This window comes from Aureobasidium melanogenum (assembly GCF_000721775.1).
Source record: "Aureobasidium melanogenum CBS 110374 unplaced genomic scaffold scaffold_15, whole genome shotgun sequence".
Taxonomy (NCBI): Eukaryota; Fungi; Ascomycota; class Dothideomycetes; order Dothideales; family Saccotheciaceae; genus Aureobasidium; species Aureobasidium melanogenum.
In genome coordinates, this window is record NW_024470067.1 from 225,326 (window position 1) to 248,068 (window position 22,743).

Below are 22,743 nucleotides of genomic sequence, written 5' to 3' on the forward strand. Positions count from 1 at the left end.
TACTTTGTAGAAATGGCAGAATAACATGAAGAGAAAACAAGTAATTTCCCATGCAAAAAGGTAGATCAGGAAGGTATTCGTCAATGAGGTACGTTGGATTCTTGTGAGATGCGATTATATAATATCGAGGTGTATATATGTACAAGACAGTCTAGAACGTTTATTCATCAAGATGAGATCGAAAGTTATCAAGCTTTACTTCCAGCAGTGGGAGTTGGGGTTGGGGCAGGAGCAGCGGCACCTCGACCACCGCCTCTGTTCCTTCCTCCTCCTCTGGGTCTGGATGACTGCCCTTGCCCTTGCGGTGTAACCTGCCCAGCTGCAATGCCCTCCTTCTTCTTGTCATGTTGTTGGTAAGCATGGCCATTCTGCTTTCCACCACCCCTCCTATTTCCCTTTTTCTTGGCACCGCCAGCTTGATCAGGTGTTTTACCTTCAGCAATCAATCTCGCAAACTCCTCGTCTTCCTTCATTCTGGCGGCTTCCTTGTCCCACCACTCTTGGAACTCCTGCTCCGCTTGAATCTCCTGCAGACTTCTTGCCGCTGCTGCTTCTTTGATGATATCTTTCTCGTATTGCTGCTGTTCCAGGATCTCTTGCAAGGACAGCTGCAGAGCAGGTTCTGCGGCACGAGGGTTGTGTACAATGGATTGGATAGAAGGGAAGGATTGGGATGAGAGGTCTGGAGGTGGTGGAGGTGCAAGCGTCGATGCTGCCGTTTGGGTTGAAGGTTTGCGTTGTGACTGTGATTGAGACTGACGGGGCGTAGGTGATGGTCGAACAGGCAATGAGGGACCGGCTTGGGCCTGGATGCGCGGTGACGCTGGCACAGGTGACTTGGCTCCTGCCTGTGTTGAAGATGCGCGCTGTGGTCCTAACCTTGGAGATGGATGACCAGATGTGATGGGCGAACCAGGACCTAAGCTCTTAGGTGAAGCAGCAACAGCAGCGGCAGGCTTGGGTGTGGGCTTCGGGTTGGCAATTGTTTGCCGCATGGTCAATTGAGGGGTAGTGCTCGTACGAGCTGTGGGTTGAGGTCTGCTCGATGGACTGGGTGAAAGTGGCTTGTCACCAATAACATCCTTAAGAGAGGGTATCTTCTGACCAGAAACGACCTGCCATGGTGAGGCTGCTTTTGCTGCGATCTTCTCCTCAATCTCGGCAGCCGCTGATTGCTGGGCTTGTTGCATTCTCTTGCGCTCTTTCTGCGATATTTTCGCTGCTGATCTGGCTGCCGAAGCATCCTCAGATGCCTTTTGTCTGCTTGCCGCTATACCCAATGAAAGGTTAGATACGCGACTCGAAGATGCTTGTGCCATGATATCCTTCATCTCCAGCTTCGCGCCAGGTGAAGGAGTAGCCGCCCAAGGGACACTTGAAGAGCTTCCAGGAGTTGCAGGTGTCATGGCGGGGGTGAGACCACCTTGCTTGGGTGTGGCATCATTAGGTGTAATTGGTTTTCCTCTAGAGTCGAGCCAGGAATCTGTGGGAGTCCCGACCGCGGTGTCTCTACGTAATGTCCTCTCGAACTCGGTCTCGGCATTCCTTGAAGGAGCGCCACGAAGATCAAGTGGTGAGCTCTCTTCGAGGCTCGTGCCCAAAGACGGTACAGCGGCTCTCGTTCTAGGTGTAGAGTCAACGGCGGATGATTGGGCATCCTTAGACTTCCTTCGAGCCTTCTGTTTTCCGTATGCACCATCATCCAAGCTACCGCCTCTGAAAGAGTTTGGACCCCATCCATCGAGATCTTGGTGTTTGGCATGTAGCATGATCGAATCAAGCTTGACTTGGCGATCGCGATCAATGAGAGCGGCAAGCTCTGGGTGTCGCTCATGTAGAAGAGCCTCAGCACGACCACTCTTAGCGAAGGGCATAAGAGCAAGTTGATTGGCACGAACAATGTCGTCCAGCTCGAGGAGTAGATCCTCATCGAGCTCATCCAGCAGACCACCTTGAAGCATGGCCTCCAAACTCAAACACAGATACTCGAGACTGGCATCTTTAAATTCAGTGACAGAGCTGGGAGCGATGGCGTTGAGCAGACCACAAACGTTGCGAGTGGTGACGTGTTGGCCAACAACTCTTTGACAGACCTGAGAAAGACGGTCCAGCATAAGTTCGTTTGCAACAGCCATGACTTCCATGACAACATCGAGGAACTCATCAAGATCATTGCTCACGATGTCATCGAAGAGCTCTTCGCCAGTGTCCGCGTAGATGTGGCGGAGGACCATGCGGAAGATATTAGACTCGATATGCTGAAGGTCGACATCCACAGCATCGGAAGCATTCTGCAAGAGGCCACGTCTTGCTTCAAGCCAACGACCACCAGCACGTCCCATGAACATACCTTCAAAGAAGGGACATCTCTGACAGACCATAGGCCCATGAACCAGTACATCGCCATCGCTCAACTGAACTCGAATATCGCCATTAGCGAAGTAATCCTGATCTCTGGCGGCAATCTCAAGGTCCATAGGCATACAGCGCTCGGGTTCGATCATTTGCCTGACTGCTGGCTCCAATTTGAGAAGTTCAAGTTTGGCAGCAATCTTCATCAGCTCAGTACGAACTTGTCGGTATCGGAATGCCAAGGGAGATCCTCGAGTGTGATGCCAAAAGTCGACAATAGTATCGGTGTAGCAGTAAAGAAGGAAATCGACCAAAGTGAGTACATCAAGTCCTTGGAAGATCATGACAGGTCGACCAAGGGAATCACGCTCACAGATGAGAAGGTCAGGAACGGTAAAGTCGCCACCATCTCTGACAGCCTGGAAGCCTGCTCTGAGTATCCTGCTTCGTCCCGCGAGAACAAACTGGTGAGCAGGGAAGCGAAGTTCAGACACGTTGGATGCGATGATGGCATCAAACTCGCTGAAGTTGTCGTTTGACGCCTGGCGCAAATGCTCTTCAAGATCCTTTTCGATATCCTTCGACTGGAGTAAACCCTTGCGAAGAAGCTGTACTTCATCAGGCTTCTTACGACCCTGCCAGAAACGAGGTTGTGGCTCCTCACTCTCACTATCATGAACATCTTCATAAACGACGAGATCGTTGAAACAAAGAAGTGGGAACAGGTCTTTCCAGATAGTCTGTTCTTGAACCAGTGTTTGAGTCTTGGTAACATCGCAATCTCTTCGAACAGCAGCGTAGGCACCGTATGCAGAAGATCTAACTGCTGTAACGCGAGAAAGACCAGCAATACGAGAGAACTTGTAATCCTTTGGCTTGTACTGGACGGCTTCCAGAGACTTTCCGTCCTTGATTTTTGTTCTTCTTGATCGTTTCCAGACACTTCCTTCTTCGGTGGTCAGAATGATGGAGCCATCTGCATCTACACCAACATCACGAGCGGCCATGTTGTTCTTCTTCAGTGACCAAATCTCTTGTGGCGCAGATAATGCTCCTCTGATCTTTGTCGGGTTGGTTGTGGAGGCATTGGCCTGGTCTTGACGTTGACTGACAGATAAGGTATAGACCTCACCGCTGCTTGACATGGCACAAATGGTATCACCACCTGCCGTGATCTTGCAGATGTGGTTGACAGTATCATCATATCGAGTGACGCGGAAGCTGTCCTTCAAGAAACTGCTTGAGCCGTCAAGAGGGAATTGTATCTTCGCATAACCATAGTTCGCGAAGACCCACACATCGTGATTCTCCAGAAGACAGACAGTAGCACGGTCGATGGCAGCGACTGAGACAATTGGTGCAGCGAAGCGAGAAGCCGCAACCTTGCGAGGCGTGATTTGATACTCTAGAGAACGAGCATCAGAATCGACAATGCCAAGCTGACCCTCATTTTTGCCAAAAGTGTACAGGGATGTGGAAGTGTACGCAACTGAGTGGATGCGGGATGCGGCGACACCAATCACGATTTCACGCTTGAGGGGACCGAAGATCTGCGCTGGTACGCAGCTCACTGGATCTTCGTCCTTGAGGCCAGTCTTAGGTAGACTGTATCCGAGTTGACCGTAGCTGTTGCTACCCCATGAGAAGACCTCACCTCGGTCATCAACGGCCATGGTGTGGTTCTGACCAAGTGCGACGGTGGCAATCTTCTTGCGCGACAAAGCACCACCCTCAATGCAGACAAATCTGAAACGCGACTGTTCATCTCCAACACCTAGACGACCTCCAGGCCCGTGACCGCACATGTACAAATTTGACTCTGGGTCGGTAGTCAAGACTGCTGTTGAAAGCTTAGACATGAAGACGTCCTGGATGATCAAAGGGCGGTTTTTGACAGCCCAAGGCATTGACTCCACGGGTAACGAGCGTGGCAAAGCAGAGTGGCCTGTCTGCGCGATGACGGGGTCGAACGTGGCCCACGTCTTTTCATATTCTCGAACGTATTCGCGATAGAATCGCTGCAGCAAGTGATCAGGTCGTTTCAGAGTTATGCGCTCCGGGTATTGTCGATCATCTTCATCTCCGAAGCCTAGAGTGATATTCTTGTTGCTTCCGAAAGTGTAGACTTCGTCGCCGGAAATGTTTGTCGCAAATTCAATGACTCGTGTTCTAACCTCTTGATCATCATCGTCATTCATGATGACTTCCTCTTCACTGGCATCGGACCCAGCTCTGGGTCGTTTTTGTCCTTCAGGTCGTAAAGTGCGATCCTTGATTGTCGCAGCGTATAGATCCAAGGGACCAAGTCCTTCGCGATCCTTGATCTTGACCAGACCTCCTCCTATTCCTCTACCAAGAGCATCTGAGGTATCCCTCTCGAGAATTGCGCGAGCAATAGTGATGTTACCAAAGTAGAAGGCGCGATGTAGGGCGGTCCATGCATTCTCGGCGTCTTGTAGATAGAGGTCGATCAAAGGATGCTCAACAAGAGCTTGGGCGAATTCGAGAGCATTCTCGGATGTCGAGGATGCGGCATGGTGGAGTAGGGTCATGCCATTCGAATCGCGCCAGTTGATGTCTGCCTTGGTGAGGGGAGGGATGTTTCCTGCATGTGGTGAAAAGGTCGAAGGCTTGCGTGCCTTTGCGGTGAGTGTAGGCGAAGTACTCAAGGTACCAGGACTCGAGCTCACGGCGGCGGTGGACTGCATGGACTGGGCCCTGTTCTGGTGTGGACGGACATTGTACGAGGCCGTCTCGAGTAAATGCCGAAAGCGATCGACATCATCCTGAAGGTAGTACTTCCACAGATGGCTGCTCATGTGCCGGGATTGAATGGTCTGGCTCTGCGACACCTCGCGATGATCACTGGGGATCAAGGCGTGTTTAAAGGTGTATGGGCAGTGCCGACTGGGGAGAAGTGGGGAAGGAGAGAACCGGTAGTCGGTTCAAGTCGATCAGGCAGAGTATGTGTCTGTTGCGATGGCGGCGAAGGCGAGTTTGTGTGGTGTAGGAAACGTTTCGAGCGAAGCTGTGCGAGTGGCGACTGCTGTTCAGAGCGGGATGCGCTGACGAGTCTGGTAGTCGCAAAAGGTTGTTCTTTCTGGTTATGACGGTTGTATAGCTGCGGGTTGCAAGCTCAGAGATTTGAAGTGGTAGGCGAAATGATGCGAGATGTATACAAGACAATGATGCTAGCGGGCATGGAGGGGTCACGAACAATGACGGACATGTGGGATGCGGCTCGGACCAATCGTCAATCGTTCCGCCGGCATGAGGACCCATTCGACCTCCTGACCACTCCCGACAAACAATAACACCACCACATGCCTCTCGTACTATCACCTGCTTCGACTACAGGAGCAACAAACTCTTCTCTAGCCCCTCATACCCCTCTCGTCTTTGTTGAGCATCCGAGGCCGTATACAAAGCCATATTGGCGTTCCTGAATGCGGCGAAGCTTCATTACCGAAGCCAGGGTGGTCGGGAAGATATAGATTTTTGGAACATCTCGAGTCAAGAAATTCGAATACACACAATTGCAATCTGAATGTGAGAAAGCCTGTGATGATTCCTTTCTGTGGAGGCCATGGTTTTCACAAAAGCATTGTGCATTTCTGCAGCTACACTCAGACTATCTGAAGCACATTCGGAAGTCAAGCTTCACAGGTTCTTCCACGGACATCGCATGGTACCAAACTCAGCATTTCAATTCTGGCTTTTCACCTTTCCAAAATGATAAATGGCTTGGCCGTACAACAACTGATGTCAACATAAAGACACATCTTTGAGCTCGATACAACCAAGTTAGGTCGTATTTGTGCTTAGTCAGCCACAATCAGCAACCGCGCTTTCCCCATACGCGACCATCGAGAATTCGAAACATCGACATAATATCATCAGAAGTGAATCAAATACGAACTTCAGTTACGTCTATTTACATCCACTACCAGGAAACTACAAAGTGGATTTCATCGACTTTCTCACTCCACCAATTACACTTCTTAAACCAGACAAACCAAAGCGCAATGCCAGATCCACTAACCACCCTCCCAAACATCCTCGCCAATCTCCCCTCCAACCTCCCCATCTCCATTGCCTACGTCAACCTCACTTTCCTGCTCACCCTCCTGTCTCTAACAATCCTGTACTTCCTAACCCTCTCCCCCCTCCCCACCACCCCCTCCCTAAGTCTCGATTACCTCCTCCACCTAACCCGTATCGTCTTTCCTCCTCTCGGCCACATCTACTCCCTCTGCATCGGCTACACCCTCTCCATCCTAGTCATAAACTCTGCTGTTCCTCTCGCTCCTATTGTTGTTGCCGTGTGGTATACATTGCTCTATGCTACTACTGCCTTGAACACACGCCTAGGCCACGGAAAAGCCAGAAAGGTTGTCTGGAGCGACCAGATTGCTGTTGTGACGGGAGGAGCAGGGGGATTGGGATGGTTGGTTGCGAGGCTTTTGCAACTCAAAGGTGCAGAAGTGGTGGTGTGGGATATCAAAGCTCATGAAGAGTGGAACGAAGACGATGACGATGAGGGAATCAAGTGGTATAAAGTTGATGTGGGCGATGCCGAGGAAGTGGATGCCGCTTACAAGAAAGTGCAGAATGATGTACGTAGTACGCTGTTTCCTTTTATCATTTCACGTCAATTCGATTTCCATGTCGGATTGAAAAGACAGAGCAATCACTTTATGACTTTCCGTTGATACTTGAGCGAAATACTGATATAAACCACCAACAGCTCGGAACCCCCACAATCCTCATCAACAACGCCGGCATCGTAAACGGAAAACCCCTCCTCTCCCTCTCTTCCGCCCAAATCTCTCGCTGCTTTTCCATAAACACGCTTTCCCATTTCCACGCCTGTCGCTCGTTTCTACCTGGCATGCTTGCTTCTCCTTCCGGCGGTACAATCGTCACTGTATCATCTGTGCTGGGACATCTAGGTGCTTCACATCTCACAGATTACACAGCTTCCAAAGCCGCACTTCTCGCTTTCCACACCTCTTTACGTGCTGAGATTAAGCAGATGGCTGGCAATAAAACCGACTACCCAGGTGCGGAAAACACAAAGACGATACTGGTCAAGCCTGGCCAGTTGAGCACGGCAATGTTTTCGACGCTCAAGTCTCCATCAGACTTTTTTGGCCCAGTGGTGCAAGCGAAAGATCTGGCAACAGAGATTGTGGAGATGGTTGAGGATGGTAGAGATGGTGTTTTGTGCATGCCGGTATATGCGTGGTTGATTGAGTGGTTGGGTGTGTTGCCTGTGTCGTTACAGAGGGCTGCTAGATGGATGAGTGGAGTCGATGGTGCGATGAAGACCTTTGGTTCCAAGCAAGAGTGATGGAAGGAAGAAAATGGCTTCAGTGGGTGTGACTCTGCTCTCCAGGGTACTTCCGAGCTCCATAGTCTCGTGTATGGCAGAATGCCTGGGAAACACTCCTTGATCCGACGAATCGTTCGATCCAGGTATGTCTCATGGTTTCCTTACTGTAAAGGTATGAGCCTCACTCAAAAACAGAGCTGAGAGTCCAGAGGGCGCCAAGAGCGAGCAGAGCCGCGCCACCAATGGCTTGTTTGCTCCATGTAGAGGCTTGATCCAAGAGTTTCGCAGTTCCGAAAGCGTGTTCCTCGGCTTGCGATGGAGAGACGGTTGCTTCAGCATAATCGACATCGGTAGTGATGTTGTTAAGATCCCGCATCATGTCCCTCGACTTGTCCATCAATGCTTTCAGAGCCTGGAGATCTGCCTTCCATTCTGCCAGAGAATCTTCTCCACTCTTTGAACCATCAACCTCGACACCTTGTACGTTGCCGAAGAAGTCGACGACTTTTCTGCTTCTTGCTTCTTGTTCTCCGCCGGTGAATAGATCGTAGCGGATACCTGCATCAGAGTGAACTTTGACAGGATCGTATGAGTCGAAGAGTTGTCCCAGAGTGACGTTGCTGCTTGTAGAACCAATCTGCTCTTCCAGAAACTCGAGGTTGTAGTAGGTCCAACGATCGATGACTGCAACACCGACATCTTGATCGGCGTGATGGGAGTACGAGGATTGGTGAAGAGCTGAAGAGCCAGTGGCGATGATGTTCGGCGTGTAGAACTGGCCGTACATGGTGTTTGCCTGGCAAGTGTCGATCATGAAGAGCAATTCGTTGTATCTGTGATTGACCTGTCAGCTGTGCTGGATATGGTTGTGACGTTTTCATCTCACCTCTTCTTCTCCCACATCTGCTCAAAAGCATCAGCCAAATCATGCGAACTGATTTCCTCGGCATCCTGGAACTTCAAAAATTCGTTTCCTCCATGTCCAGTCATATAAATCAAGATGTTACTCCTGTCGTCTGTCATCAATCTCTTACTCCTGGGCCAACTCTCTGGCCATCTGTCCGTCAACAGTCTGATGAAGTTTTCGACTGTGACTTCGTAGCCCCTGTAGTCGACCTCGATACCACTGCCCATGGCATCGTAGAGATCCAAGTCGCGGGACTTGTCGTTGAAAACGGAGCCAGGGAATGAGTTGCGAGGGTTGCATGCCATATCGTCAGGAAGCATAAGAATGATCTGCGAATCGGGAATGCCGAGGCGCTTTACGGTACGGTAAAGAGAAAGGGTGTTTGCCAGATGACGGTAATTGAACCAGAAACGAGACGTGGAAACGAGGACGGCCCAGTTGGATGTGTGTGTTGTCGCGCATGCGCAGATGGACAATGCGAGTAGCAGTAGGTATTTCATTGTTGACTTCATCTCGACGGCACTGCGACGCAAAAGGCGTCTATGGTCTTGTGAAAGGAGATGGACTTGGTGATGATGCAGCCCCTCGAATGTTTGGTGCACGAGCATCGAATCGGTCGAAACATGTGCCGAGGCCCCGTGCCAGGCGGTGAGGCTTCGAGCTCGACTTCACATCTCCACTCTCCATCTTCTACTTCCTGTAGCTATGAAAATGCATAATACTATGACAAAACAGGAAGATGTCCACTGAGATATGACATTTTATCCTCTCGATGGACATTCTCCTTCTCCAAGGGCATTTGTGTCTTATTATAATGTACAATTTAGCTTACCGGTGCAAGCAGAGTACGATGAAAGTCACGGACTCCGAAGCACCGGGAGGAAATACTGCACTTCTCAAGAATGTTGTCACATCAGAAACACAACCAATGATCTGCGAGACTATAGACCAACAACAAAGTCAGATTACAAAGCAATTATGGCAGGGCAACGGGGTAAGTGTCCGAGAACAGTATCACAAAGAAACCCCGTAAGCTTCCTCTTCTGTCCTCTTTTTCCATCTCATCTTTGGTCTTATTTCATCGCGGAAGACCGAATTTTTCACACAACACTTCCGAACCTCTAGCAATCATTGAAATTCTCCAATATGAGAAAGGCCAGGAAGCCAGCAAAGACAATGACCAGAAAATTGTAGCACAAGAAAGTAAAAGTCGTGGTACGGGTTTCAATTTCGAGATGGCCGAGAAGATCATACTATCGTCTGTTGAAAGCGAAGGTAGGCTCGACAGCGCCAAAGATCCCAAGAGGCCAAACTTCACATGGGCCAGCCTCACTCAAAGACCTATTCGAGTCACTCGCCATATGATAATCAATTCTTGGCCTTGAATGTCTACAAAAGCTGTGTTCTAATGGTTTCAATATCAACTGAACCTTCCTCACTCAAAGCATCTTCAAGAATAAAGCTTACATCGGCCTCGACCCTCGTCACCCACAAGCAATGGCCTTGGCTCGTACTTCTCGCCAGATGCACCTCGAGGTCAAGTCCCTATCAGCTGTATCCAAACACCCTCTACTCCATCTCATCATCGCTGTCCGCAAGAGTAACACGCTGCTTGCCTTCAACCTTGCGCCTCTTGACCGCAGGCGCAGGTGTAACAGAGCGAGAACGACTCACAGACGGCCCACCCATCTCATCATCGCTATCCGCCAAAGTTGTACGACGCGTACTGCGCTTTCTGACGCGTGGCAGTGGAGTGAGAGAGCGGGAACGATTCATAGATGCTTCACCCATCTCTTCATCACTATCTGCCAAGGTCGTGCCATGCTTGCTGTGCTTCTTGATAGGGGGCACGGGAGTATTAGAACGACTGCGACTGCCAGTTGCTTCAGCCATCTCGTCGTCGCTGTCAGCAAGAACTTTACGTGTGCGTCTGGTGACTGGCTCGGTAACCTTCTCCTTAGTGTCTTTGAAAGTGACAGTGCGCTTGCGGTTGACTCCACGGCGAGGGGGCAAGAATTCCTCAGACCCAGAGCTTGCTACGAACGAATCTTGGGAGTCCTCGGAAGAAGGGTTGTCGGGAGGGGAAGCCTCATAAGCAACTTTTCTGCTCTGACGTCTACTTGAGCGGCGAACTCCTCCACTTTGCGGCGCAACCGGCTGTTTCTGAGAACGACGTTGAGCCCTCTGATCACGAGCAGATTGCTGTTCTCTGCGCTTTATCTCAGCAGGTGGAACGGGTGTGTGGAAGGCATCCTCGCGAATACGGTACCAATCCTCTTCGGTGAATTTTTTCAAGGGTTGGTCACCTATGCAATGTCAGTCCCAGCTCAAGATATCCTTTTCTAAAAGGATCATCGCTTACCCGCAACGGGCCCACTAGGCTCTAACTCAGCTCTCTCCTCCAAAGCTTGAGTGGTAATCTCATACGGTCGCGCTTTCTTCAACACATCCAGAAGCGAGACTCGAGAATCTCCGAACTTTACCGCATGCTCCTTGCCCGTCATTGGAAGGGTGTTCTTGCTAGGTCGGCCAGATAGAAATGTTGGTGAATCCATGATGGCGAGATGGTGAATAGATGGACTAATTGGAAATCGTGTACTTGAGAGGGAGGCTAGAGTTATAGATGCAATACATCTTGATAGAGCATACAGCATTGGGTGTCGTCCAGAACAAAGACAATGGGCTGTCGACGCATCCGGTCATCATACTTTTTATCGTTATCCTGTACATCAATTCTTTGTCCTCAGGACCGACTAAGTCTAGATCTAGTTGCTTTGTCTTGCTCCACGAAGTGATTATATCCAAGGCGAAATCGTGTGGCCACTTGGTATGCAGGTATTGAGGTTCTGATCATCGCTAGACATGATGATCGAGCACAATAAAGTCAGAATTTCTATAACGAGTGTCAGGAAATGGGCAGCTCGGTAGACGTCGATCCTACAGCTTTGAACTAGTGATAAGTACAACCGCTGGAAATGGTGTTGATAATCCCGTCAGTCTTCCCGTCCAGGAAGAAAAGACTGTATGAAATCACCTCGAATCATCTGACTTGTGATACAAGCAGGGATAGTCAAAGCCCTAGACATATCTTCCCACCTTGATCAAGGCGCGTTGGATCGCCCAGGAAGGAACGACTTATGCCCCTACATGACTGTCGACTTCTGTATGACTGCCTCACAGAGACCTCCTGCCGAAAATCGTCCTCTCCAACGAGAATCAATGGTGGACTCCGTATGAGAACTGCAAGATCTGTGTGTGCAACTGTGCGTGTGGAAAAGAATCGAGGAACACTTCAAGCGAGTAACGAATCTTTGATCAGCTGCTGCCTCTACGAGTGCAGTTCATGCTGGTGATTCCAGGTTCATTGTCTTTTCATGTCTATGATACACCTATCAATACATTGTGAAGCACTTCGAATGGGTCAGAGCGGGGTAAAGAAGCAGGAACCATGAAGCGAAAGCCAACAGTCCACCAAACCACACAAACCATGATTTACTCTCATCTTTCGACTGATTATTCTGTCACCTTTACCTCCATACCGTAAGACGTCGTTCATCAACCTGAGCTTCCTCGCACTCGGTACGAGCGACATGACCAAGAGTGCAAGACCTTACCGCGTGTGAAAAATAAGGTTGCGGGGAAACTTGAAGATCACCTGGGGAAGGATTGAACAAGCTCCTGTGCCACCGACTCATCGTGTTCAGTGTATTCTTCTCATCTCAAACTAGCTTAGGCGGTATGTAAGGCATGGAAATCGCATGAGCTTGTGTGCCGACATGAATGCGAATCCATCGTACTCCCTCGCGTGCGGAACGAGGTATACCATCCTTGTGCTTGGCCTTCTGGAGATTATATTAAATGCTGACGCTGACGGTCATTTGAAATCCTGATACAAGCGTAGGATGCTGATCAGCCGAGAACATAAAGCCGCGTCTCTTCCCCAAGCTCACAATCCTTCATTTCACCGCAATCACGTACAATTAGATTTCTCGCATGATGTTCGCACTCACGCCAACCTATGATCAACCTCATATTCTAAACTTGATCCTGTTTCTTCTTGGTACCACTGGAGTATATCTAGTCTTCTCTTCAGTACTACAATACTGGCGTCTTCGACACATACCTGGGCCATTCCTTGCAGCATGGACGAACCTTTGGCTTATGACACGCATGAACAGCAAGGAGAAGTTCTACGATGTCAGAAAAAGACTTCATCAGAAGTACGGACCCGTTCAACGTTATGGACCCAACAGAGTCATGTTCAGCGACATTTCCGCCGTGCATTCTGTACTTCCAACATCAAACATCCTTCCCAAGGTCCGTAGACAGACTTGACTTTTTCAGTGTCAATGGATGTTAGAGGTTCTAACAGATTCCTATAGGCTAGCAACTATGATCCTCTCAAGGTGTTTGTCAATGGTAGCGAAGTTGCCTCCTTTATTGCCATCACCGACGACGACAAGGCGGCGCGGCTCAAGCGCTTTCTGCACCCAACTTTCAGTCCTAGCGGTGTTCTGCGATACGAATCTCATGTTGATCATACGGTGTCCGAACTGATAAGTCATCTACGCAACGTCGGACCAACCACTGATCTCGCTCCTTGGTTCGCGTGGTTTGCTTTCGACACAATCACTCGCATTGGCTTCAGCGAAGACCAAGGGTTCATGAGACAACAAGAAGATATCGGTGGCGCAGGTAAGGCAGCACAGCGGAGATTTGATCATTGGAACTTTTACTGGACCATTCCCTGGCTGGACGCACTGTTGTACAAGAACTGGTTCGTCAAGAATCGCAAGACAGCAGCGCCATCAGGCCTAGTAAAATTGGCCTTACGGGTCGTTCAGGATCGTAAGACGAAAGGAGGATTGGGCATTCATCACGATTTGCTAGATCTATACATGGAATCTGGCAGACAGGATCCGCAGCTCTACACACCATCTACTATACTTGGTCTTACTATGACAACTATCCATGCAGGAGCAGAGACTACTGCATACACTTCGGCTATATGCATGTATCTCATCCTCAGCAATAGACGTGTACACGACAAGCTCAGAGAAGAACTGCAATCCATCATGCCAGCGACCGAAACAGACTGGGAGCTCCCGGAAACGACTGCCTTGCGAAAGCTACCTTATCTGGACGCTTGCATCAAGGAATCCGCACGCCTCAAGCCATCGGCCAACATCATGGGCGAACGTGTTGTGAACAGCGACGACGCCGTGATTGCCGGAATGCCAATTCCTAGAGGCACAATTGTCGCCATAAACACGGCGGGCCTGAATACAGATACTAGCATCTGGGGCTCAGATGTCGAAGCATTCAGACCAGAACGCTGGCTCGAGGCCTCTGAAGAACAACGAGTCTTGATGCATCGTGCAAATCTCACTTTCTCGGCTGGTAAGCGCATATGTCTTGGAATGCACATTGCTTGGATGGAGATGAAGAAAGTCATACCAGCTCTGATCATGAATTTTGATGTAAGTCACTACATAACCTTTTGACTAAATCCCCTGCAGATGAGTACTTGATTGACGAGATCTAGATTGAACTGGTCCATCCCGAGGAGGATCTGAAGCAGACATCTGGTGTCTTTGGCGTTCCAGAAGAGATCAAAGTATACATTCGGTCACGTACGAAGACTTAAAAAACGGCCTTGATTCCAAAAAAGATACCTCACGGTCATCTGAGTGGAACAGGGCCTTGATGATTATGACTTGAGCTTTTGTAACAGATACTCCTTGTATTCCTTTTGTTTGGGGTATGCTCGTTACCTATTCATGTACGCCATGCCCATGCTTTTTCCATTCGTGCTCCATGATGCTTTCGTGATCAATACCTTGTTAATCGTGCTTCGCTTAATCATGCTTCAATTGCCCATGCCCATGCCCATGCCGCGTTCGTGTCTTCCATAGTCATTCTCCTCGTATTCATGCTTCAATAATCAATGCTGTGCTGCCATGCATACCCATCAATCCATCACAAAAGAAGAGAAACCCAAGAACAAAGAAAAATTGACAAAGCGAAAGTGGCCCAATGCGTCCGAGCCGAGTCCAAGAACGTTCTTTGTGCCGAGCAAAGGAAAGGAGATCAGGCCAATCAGTGGTTCTTGCGGCCATCGTGAATGTAGCCGTGCTCAGTAAGACGACGACGAATGCGCTGCTGACGGAAGCGGTTGGCGTCCTTGCGCTGCTGGTCGTCTGCCCAGTCAAAGTTGGCGTTGGCGACCTTGCGGGTGTTGTAAGGAATCCATTCCCATCTGGTGCGGTTTCTGTTGATAGGAAGCTGAACACCGAGGGGACGAGGAGTGTTCTTCTTGAAGTGCTCGTTGAGGGCGAGAGCGCCGTCAGGAATGTCAGGGTGGTTTGCAGGAGCCTTGAGAGGGAGGTTGGCGGGAGGGTGGACAAGGGTCGAAGTTGCCTTCTTGGTAGCTTGCTTGCGCTTCTTGACAGGAGCACCTTCTTCTTCGTCTTCGTCGTCATCATTATCATCCTCGTCTTCATCGATGGAAGTTTCGTTTGACTTGTTGATAGCTTTCCAGGAATTCTTGGGTGTAGGACGAACATCTTCGGGGGAGGAGTCATCGAAGTCTTCTTCATCAGCTAGATCCTTCGTGACCTTCTTCACAGCCTTCTTGGATCTCTTGGGGGTGGGAAGATCATCGTCAGGGAGAGGGAAGTCGTCATCTTCATCTTCAATGACGCGAGTCAACTTGCGCTTGGTACGACGCAATACAGGCGACTTCTCCTCGGCCTCTTCCTTCTTGACCTTCTGGGAACCAGCTGTGCTCTTGATGTTGGTCGAGAATGCCTCAGCCTCGTCGTCTGAGTCGTAAACAATCTTGCGCGCGCTGCGGCGCCTCAGGGTGCGTTGTTGAGTGACTTGTTTGTCAGGAGACTTGGTTGATTTTTCGGTGTTCTCCTCAGGGGAAGATGGGTTGTCGTTCTTTACTTCCTCAACATGAATCACCTTACGCTTTGAGCGAAGCAGCATTGATGACTCCTCAACGGTCTCTCCCTTCTTGCAGCTGGCCTTCGGCTTCTTGGGCGAGGCAGGGCGGTCATGACCAGTGAGATCAACAACAGTATCCTCGTTTTCTGAATCATGGGTGATCTTGCGCTTGCTGCGACGCAAGATAGTGGGTGTCTCCACGATCTTGATCGCATCCTTGTCGATGATATAAGTGCGAGACGAGCGAGGTTTGCAAGTAATTGGAATGACATTGCCCGTAGGCTTGGTAGAACGAGTCAACGGTTTGACGAATCTGCTGACTTCTGAGAGTGCCTTGGAGATGTTGTTGGCATTCTTGAGAGTTGGATCGTCGTTTTTGGGCGAGGTGGTCAAAGTACTGTAAGTGGCCGGCTGCTTGCCCTTCCCTCTAGTGGAGACACCGGGGACATCGGGAGTTTGAGTGCGCACAGGGGGGAGCACTCCTTCGCCAGTGACGTTGGTCTCAAATATGCCGTCCAGAGGCAGGATTTTGCTTGTGGTGGTGGGTGCATCCACTGGATTGAAAGGTTGCAGACCCTTCAAGCGCTCACTAGCCCCATACCCGATGTAGTCTTGAGTGTTGCCGGCAGATCTCAAGCTCATCAAAGTCAGTGCAGCTTCGTGATCAGCAGATGCGACAGGTCTGTCATTGAAGGTGATCTGGGTCCCGTGGGCAGAGATAGTGCTTTCCGAGTCAGTTTCTTCAGCTTCAGGGGCAGCCGTGTCGTTGTTTTGTGAGGAAGGCCCTGCTTCAGGGGCAGCAACGGCATTCGGTTTGGCAGCACGAACTCTTGCATCGTAGACCGGCAAGGCGTCTTCGTAGACAGATGCTTGTTGGGGATCTGTCTTCCAGAGTTCATCCAACGTGGTTCTCAGACGTTCAACAGCTTCGGGACCAGACATTTGCAGGTAGGTAGCGATTGCCTCGATGCGCCAGGGCTCCCACAATTGCGGCCATGCTGATAGATGTTAGCGATTTCCTTGAAGCCATTCAAGAGAGTATATATCAAGTGCACAAGGATGAAACATGATCAGGAAGATGGAGGTTTACTGACCTTTCTTCCTTCTCTGGACGGGGTCGATGGGACGTGGGGCGCGTGTTGCGCGAGGTGGGCCTGTGGTAGCAGTTTGACCGTTCTGGTTCTGGTTCTCAATGAGACGCTGTGAGCGACGAAGTTGAGTGGTGGTGGAAGTAGAAGTTGTAGTGGCCGTGGTGGTGACAAGGCCATTGTTTTGATCGGCTCCAGTCGGAGCGATAACTTGATCGTCCATATTGGGTGCAAATTTCACGTGCAATGGGTGTAGGAAGAAGGACAGAGACGGTTCAGATGCACGCTGTAGGGAGTGTGAGTGATTGCGTGAAAGTGTGATGGGCGAGGAGGAAGTCGATGGAGGTGCGTCAGGGGTAAAGTGTGCGCGAACACAAAATCACGTACCAAAAGCGCGTCTCCGATGGTTATACTCTTCTGATGTCTACAGGGATGATGAAGGCAGTTCTATGAGAGGTGTGATGGTTTGTGGTTGCGTTGCGATGAGAGTGGTTGATGGAAAGGAAACCGCGAAGCTGCGAACAACCATATACGAGCGAATCTGCAGCGACGAAATCACCGACATAGCGCCAAGACTCAATTTTCTCGCTCGCAGACATCATGCATGATACGACCAGGGGCATGTGGGCCACTTGGGAGAAAATCTTGTTGACTGCATGATGGACAGACCGGTCCTCTCTTACGCCTTGTCACCTACCTTAGACTGCCATCTCTACGGCCTCGTTCCTTGCTCTGCATCTTCTTCTATCATAGGCTCTCGACCCATAAGCCAGGTCGGTCAAGCTTTCTTTTGCTCCGAGAAGACTCGGCTCACCAGCTTCACCCTTGAACTTCTGGCTCTCGACTAGTGTTGCTAAACCAGAAAGTGCCATAGGCAAGACCCATGTTCTAGCTCTTGAAGAAGATCCGTGTCAACTTGTTGTTCACCATCAAGCCTTCTCTTTCTAATCATACTATTTGAAGTCTTGTGGAATCATGCACTTACTACTGTGTCCCGATTCCTTCTCGCACTCGCACCCCCATGTATGAGCGCAGAGCATCTCGGGCTTGAGAGCATCAAAGGAGTGCTCCATTGCTGTTACCAAGTTATCGTGCCGCGCCTAAGTATATGCATCGTTCGGTGGTCCTCTGACTTGCCCATACCTCTCTTTTACTCGTTGGCTAGTTGAATCAAAGGACCCAGGCTATATGAGCAAATCAGGTAGATAGAACATCTCAGGCCATGAATTTCGCGAGGTTTTTGAGACACTAGTAGTCCGGGCGACTATTGATATGAATTCGAGCTCTGCAAGGCATGTCGTCGAGCGAGGAAGAATCTCGGAAGAAGTTGTGGAGAAAGGGGAAACTCCAATCTGTGGCACATTCCTTGCTTTGTCCCATCAACAACTTGTCATGGCATCTTTGTTCTTTATACTTTTCTTCCGTATTCATCTGCATCTGTCCAGACACTGTTGCCATATCCTGATCCGGGCTTCCAAGAACCTTATCGCTTTGTCTCCGGTCGAAACAGCGACAATTATTTGCTTCACACGTTACACTTTCCTATCCGACGACTATGCAGAAAGATTGATGCATTGAAAACAACCGGACCTTAGCCGATGTAACGACGGCAAGGTTTTGGGTGCATTGAGCTATGTAAAGTATGCTTTTGAGAACACCAGCTGCGCTGCTGCGGCTGTGACTATTGTATCAATTTCCTTCTGAGAATCTTTTTGAAAGCGCTGAGTTGGCTCTCAGAGGCTGGCAAGAGTTGCGCAGCGAACGTTCCATGGACCCATTCTAGACCTCATTCTCCTTAACTGTTGTCCTATTCCTCTCTGGTGTCCATCTCCCCACCGCCCTGTTCCGCCTGAGCTTCGTCGTCCTCAGTTTCCTCGTCGTCATCAACCTCAGCAACAGCGGCACTCTTCTTGCGGCGATCGAGTCTGATGCCCAAACCTCTGAAGGTGGCCTGGCTAACACGGGAGCGCCAGCGATTTGCAAGCTTGATGTCTTTCTTGTCGGTCCAGTTGAATGCGCTCGAACCTCCTCTGCGCTTGTAAACTTCCCATTTGAAAGTAGTCATGCTGCGGTTGGTTGGCAGCTTGATACCGAGTGGGGCGGGCTGGCCAAGTCTGAAGGGTTGGTCCGGTTCCAAGGCACCAGGAGGGAATGCTTGAGCAGCGGCTGCAGAAACAGGCGTGGCAGAGGGCATGGCAGGCTGAGGAAGTATAGGCTGAGCAGGCCGATCAGGAGCAAGTAGACGACGAGCATTGTTGCCTGGCGAGCCGCTGGTGGTAGCATGGTTGCCGATGGTGAAAACACTCATCATACTCGACTGCGATCTTGCATAAGAGGGAGGGGGACGCGAAAAGGGTATGCGGGCTGCAGCTGGAGGGCCTTGAGGAGGTGAAGGCTGGGTGAGGACAGGAGGAGGGAGTCCAGCTGAGCTCTCGTAGTCAACAAAGGATCCGATGAGTTCCTGCACGATCTCCTCTTGACGGCTGTGAACGGGTCCTGGCAACCAGTCCACATTCTCCTGCTCCAGGTGTGCTTCCCAGAAGTGAGCCACAAGTTGGTAGTGGCGCGCAAATGTGTTTTGACATCTGCGGCATTTGAGAAAGACTCGTGCCGTGGCTGAAGATGGTTAGCGCCTCGAAGATCCTTTATGTACAGGATGGTGAGGGACGTCAACTTACTTGGAGGCTCCTCGACGGCAGGCGAAGCAGTTCCGAAATCGAAAGTTAGAACATCGTTCTCGTCTACGGTGTGGCCTTCTTCGTCTGTTTCTTCTTGCTCGTCAGGGAGCTCGTGGGTGCTGGTAGAGTCTTGTATGGCTGCAGCGACATCTTCGTGTCCAGAGCCAGTCTGAGAGTTGGCCATGCTGAGCTCGGCATGTGTGGCGGTGTCTTCAAGCCCGGCATTAGTATATGGCTGATCTCGTGCAAAGGTAGTTCGGGTCTGCAATAAAGACTCACCAGGCTCAATCTTGACTCTATTCTTGTCCATTCCCGACTCGATGAGATAAGTGAGGTGGTCAATGTCCCGGCTACTAAGACCTTCGAACCACAAAGGTTTTGCGCGTGGAGGTGTAGCAAGCTGGATTGGCTTTCTTTTGGTGCGTGCCATGTTGGAGGGACTGCTAGAAGAATATTAGTGTGGAACAGTTCTGGTGTCATAGAGATACTACGTGCGGTGGTGCAAGTTGCAAAGTTGTGATGATAGTGGCTACGTTCAAGAAGAGCAAGATATGTGTTTCAAGTGTCCAGGTTGTCGACGAGAAGCTCGTCGAATCTTAGTCCGCTCAGTTTCTCGACAAAACCCGGCAAATGTTTCACGTCGACGTCGATAAGAAAACGATGATAACAACGACGACAATATTTTCCGGTACAGATTCATTTCTTTCTAGTCAATGATGATCTCTATCGTGATAGGACTTCTTTCTAAAGTACAACTTTATACCCTAGCATCCTGTAAAGACTTTTTATTCCAAATTCCTATGTGTTCAACTAAAAGGTTTTCAGAAGGCAGGGGTCTGGAACTTTTAGTATATATATTGAATGAAAAGTCTCCCTTGCATACAAAAGCTAACCAGCATGCCTTGCTTGATTACCTTTTCCACGTACAGGGATTTCTCTTCATTCGAGCTTTACTATCGAAACATGCTATTGTTGCGGTAAGGTGCACAAAATATTTCTCAAAACATTTGTATCTATCACTCAAGGGAAAGCTATTGACAAGGCATGGGATCCCGGCTGATCGCGATCTTCGGTCATGTCTACCTATTGATACGTGAGAGTAAGATCCAGAGAGTATCACAATATTTGTTCTTGTCATTCCAAATGGTCTCATGTTTCAACTGTAGACTCCAGTTCGACCATGTCACTCAGGATCCGGAAAGATAAATTTACTCGGCAAGGATGTGGATCAGAAGACATCTGCTTGCCCAGGCATGGTTCTCGCCCATCACGGTACCATCACCTCTGGAGCATTGATCCATGATAAGACCTGCACCACGCGCAGCCTCCTGGCTATCAAAAAGTCAGCGACCAGAATCACACAAAGCTGCTGTGTTGAAAACATACCAGGTTGCTGTTGCTGTCAATCCCTCTGAAGGAGCACAAACATTCTGGCCGTGGATGATAGTGTCTCCACACTTCTTGAAAAGCGTGCCGGAGACAGAAGCCGTACAATCCTGGCTTCCGAGTGCTGCAAGTTCGGTGATGCATCTTGCTGCATCTGCAGACTGTGGTGATCTGTGTCAGCAACCCTCTGAAGCCCGTGATTGGCATGATACTTCATACCGATCCTCTTTTCCAGCCTTTGGGACCATCGTCTCTGCAGCTAACAGCACGCTTCTCCAAGAAGTTGGTGGAGACCTCTGATTGAGGCTCGATCGGAGCGGGTGCAGCTGCGGCGAAAGAGGTGACTGCTAGGAGAGTCATGAGAGAAGCTGTGATGTTGACCATGATGCCGGTTGTTAATGGCTGGTATACTTCAATTCAAGTAATGGTAAGTTGCGAAAGTGAGGAGATATAATCGAGGTAGGTCTTCGAGAAAAGGCCCTTATTATATATCCTCTTGAGAGAAACGTGAGTCCGTCGTCAATCCATGCACTCGGCCTCTGAGTGAACTGCCAAGCTGGAGCGGATGTTGTACGCATATTTGCTTACGAGCACTGCAACACTGGCGGCTCTTGCACGATTCCTTCTGTATTCCTTCAACCCAACAAATACGCACCAAGGATCAGCTATAAGAAGGCCAGTCTATTTTTATCCGAGGAATGTGGAGTAATACTGTAACAGACCCTTGCTGACCTGGCTCGCCAAGCATTTCAATCTATTCATCTTGGTAGTGTACAATCCTTCTTCTTCCTCTTTCTCAAGTTCGATTCATCGCATCGTCACAGAGATACAGGATAGACATAACAGTCGCTGAGTATGGCTGTTGATAGGCGACCTTGCAGCTTGCTCGCGATTGTTTTGAGACACTGAGGCACAATCTGGAAGGCGCATACACGCCTCGCCAGGCGCAGCTTACTGATTGACATTCATGCATTAAGCAGTTGAACAACCAACATGAAGCTTAGACTCTGTTGGCCCTGCGCATAGCTTGGCTCGCTCCTTCTGGTGAGTAGCCAAGATACAGATCGGTCTGAACGAGCTATCATAACCACACTGATCAGACCGCATGCGGAGTGCCAATCAAGACTCACCGGTCGCTGTCTGAATGACAGAGATTGGCACAAATCATCCTCAACGTGAAGACGACGTTCAGGACAAGCTCCTCCCCCGTCTTGAGCATCTCTCGTATACCTACGGCCGACACGGTGTGCAAGACTCGCAACTTTCTGCCGATTGCCTTGACCCAGTAAACAGTGAAGACACTCACTGAGTTCTTGGTAGATCGAAGGCTAAGCTACAATTGTACAATCATCCTCTAGCGAGTGCAGACAAATGCGAGAACTTTAAGCTTCGTCAAACACGTGCAATTCTATCTCATCGAACCGCACACTAAAGCTATCATGCGTTCCTATGTATTATCACCATTGAGGTAGTTCTCATTGGTGGTTTCTAAATTCTGACAAACCCACAACGACCGACAGAATTTTGCATGTAGTGGCCTGTATCCGAACGACAAACCAGATCTCTCAAGGCTATTGCGAACTCTTATTCCTCAAGCTGCCACGAACCCCGATCAAGCCTTTCGAGTTCAGAATCTCCACACGATAATAAACCACATGAAACTCGCTATCCTTCTCACCAGCCTTGCAGCTCTCACTGTTGCTGTGCCGGCATCGACTGCTCGGGACGTCTCTGAGCTTGTCGGCACAATTACGCCTACTTCAACTACACCAACCACATCAGTAACTTCTACTCGCACGAAGCCATCCATTCAGCCTTACTTCCCGGAAGAGTCTGCCAGCTGCAAAGAAAACATCTGTTGCGGTAAAGATGGCAGATGTTGGAGAGTCAGTCCCACAGATTCGCCCGAAAAGCCTCCTGGTGCTTGAGTGATGCGTGGTTTGGAGTAAGAGGTCTTTGAAATGGAGTTCGAGTCATCGTTTTCTTATGAACCGGGAGCAAGGCGGGTTGAGAATATGAAGATGGAAGAAGACCAATCAATTGTCG

At 49.8% G+C, this 22,743-nt stretch overlaps 8 protein-coding genes across 8 annotated transcripts; 2 read left to right on the forward strand and 6 right to left on the reverse strand.

The window, feature by feature from the left end:
- Positions 1-188: 188 nt before the first annotated feature.
- Positions 189-5,201, reverse strand: M437DRAFT_52098 (uncharacterized protein; the record flags this gene model as incomplete). Its single annotated transcript, XM_041022299.1, has 2 exons — positions 189-682; positions 896-5,201. Coding segments are annotated over 2 exons (4,800 nt in total), but the record flags the coding sequence as incomplete, so codon positions are not given.
- Positions 5,202-6,683: 1,482 nt separating this feature from the next.
- On the forward strand, positions 6,684-7,678 carry M437DRAFT_26931 (NAD(P)-binding protein; the record flags this gene model as incomplete). Its single annotated transcript, XM_041019107.1, has 2 exons — positions 6,684-6,968; positions 7,100-7,678. Coding segments are annotated over 2 exons (864 nt in total), but the record flags the coding sequence as incomplete, so codon positions are not given.
- A 190-nt stretch (positions 7,679-7,868) lies between these two features.
- Positions 7,869-9,094, reverse strand: M437DRAFT_51857 (uncharacterized protein; the record flags this gene model as incomplete). Its single annotated transcript, XM_041022254.1, has 2 exons — positions 7,869-8,520; positions 8,574-9,094. The coding sequence occupies 2 exons, from the start codon at positions 9,092-9,094 to the stop codon at positions 7,869-7,871; spliced, it is 1,173 nt and encodes a 390-aa protein (XP_040878374.1).
- Positions 9,095-10,163: 1,069 nt separating this feature from the next.
- On the reverse strand, positions 10,164-11,149 carry M437DRAFT_67301 (uncharacterized protein; the record flags this gene model as incomplete). The annotated part of the gene is made up of 2 exons (XM_041024913.1): positions 10,164-10,900; positions 10,957-11,149. The coding sequence occupies 2 exons, from the start codon at positions 11,147-11,149 to the stop codon at positions 10,164-10,166; spliced, it is 930 nt and encodes a 309-aa protein (XP_040878375.1).
- Positions 11,150-12,590: 1,441 nt separating this feature from the next.
- Positions 12,591-14,241, forward strand: M437DRAFT_51966 (cytochrome P450; the record flags this gene model as incomplete). The annotated part of the gene is made up of 3 exons (XM_041022271.1): positions 12,591-12,911; positions 12,977-14,074; positions 14,140-14,241. The coding sequence occupies 3 exons, from the start codon at positions 12,591-12,593 to the stop codon at positions 14,239-14,241; spliced, it is 1,521 nt and encodes a 506-aa protein (XP_040878376.1).
- A 452-nt stretch (positions 14,242-14,693) lies between these two features.
- On the reverse strand, positions 14,694-17,371 carry M437DRAFT_67303 (uncharacterized protein; the record flags this gene model as incomplete). Its single annotated transcript, XM_041024914.1, has 4 exons — positions 14,694-16,543; positions 16,640-16,919; positions 17,021-17,057; positions 17,331-17,371. 4 exons carry the CDS (start codon positions 17,369-17,371, stop codon positions 14,694-14,696), a joined length of 2,208 nt encoding a protein of 735 aa, XP_040878377.1.
- Positions 17,372-18,440: 1,069 nt separating this feature from the next.
- On the reverse strand, positions 18,441-19,741 carry M437DRAFT_67304 (uncharacterized protein; the record flags this gene model as incomplete). Its single annotated transcript, XM_041024915.1, has 2 exons — positions 18,441-19,249; positions 19,312-19,741. The coding sequence occupies 2 exons, from the start codon at positions 19,739-19,741 to the stop codon at positions 18,441-18,443; spliced, it is 1,239 nt and encodes a 412-aa protein (XP_040878378.1).
- A 778-nt stretch (positions 19,742-20,519) lies between these two features.
- On the reverse strand, positions 20,520-21,081 carry M437DRAFT_67305 (uncharacterized protein; the record flags this gene model as incomplete). The annotated part of the gene is made up of 3 exons (XM_041024916.1): positions 20,520-20,643; positions 20,698-20,858; positions 20,917-21,081. The coding sequence occupies 3 exons, from the start codon at positions 21,079-21,081 to the stop codon at positions 20,520-20,522; spliced, it is 450 nt and encodes a 149-aa protein (XP_040878379.1).
- Between the last annotated feature and the right edge of the window lie 1,662 nt (positions 21,082-22,743).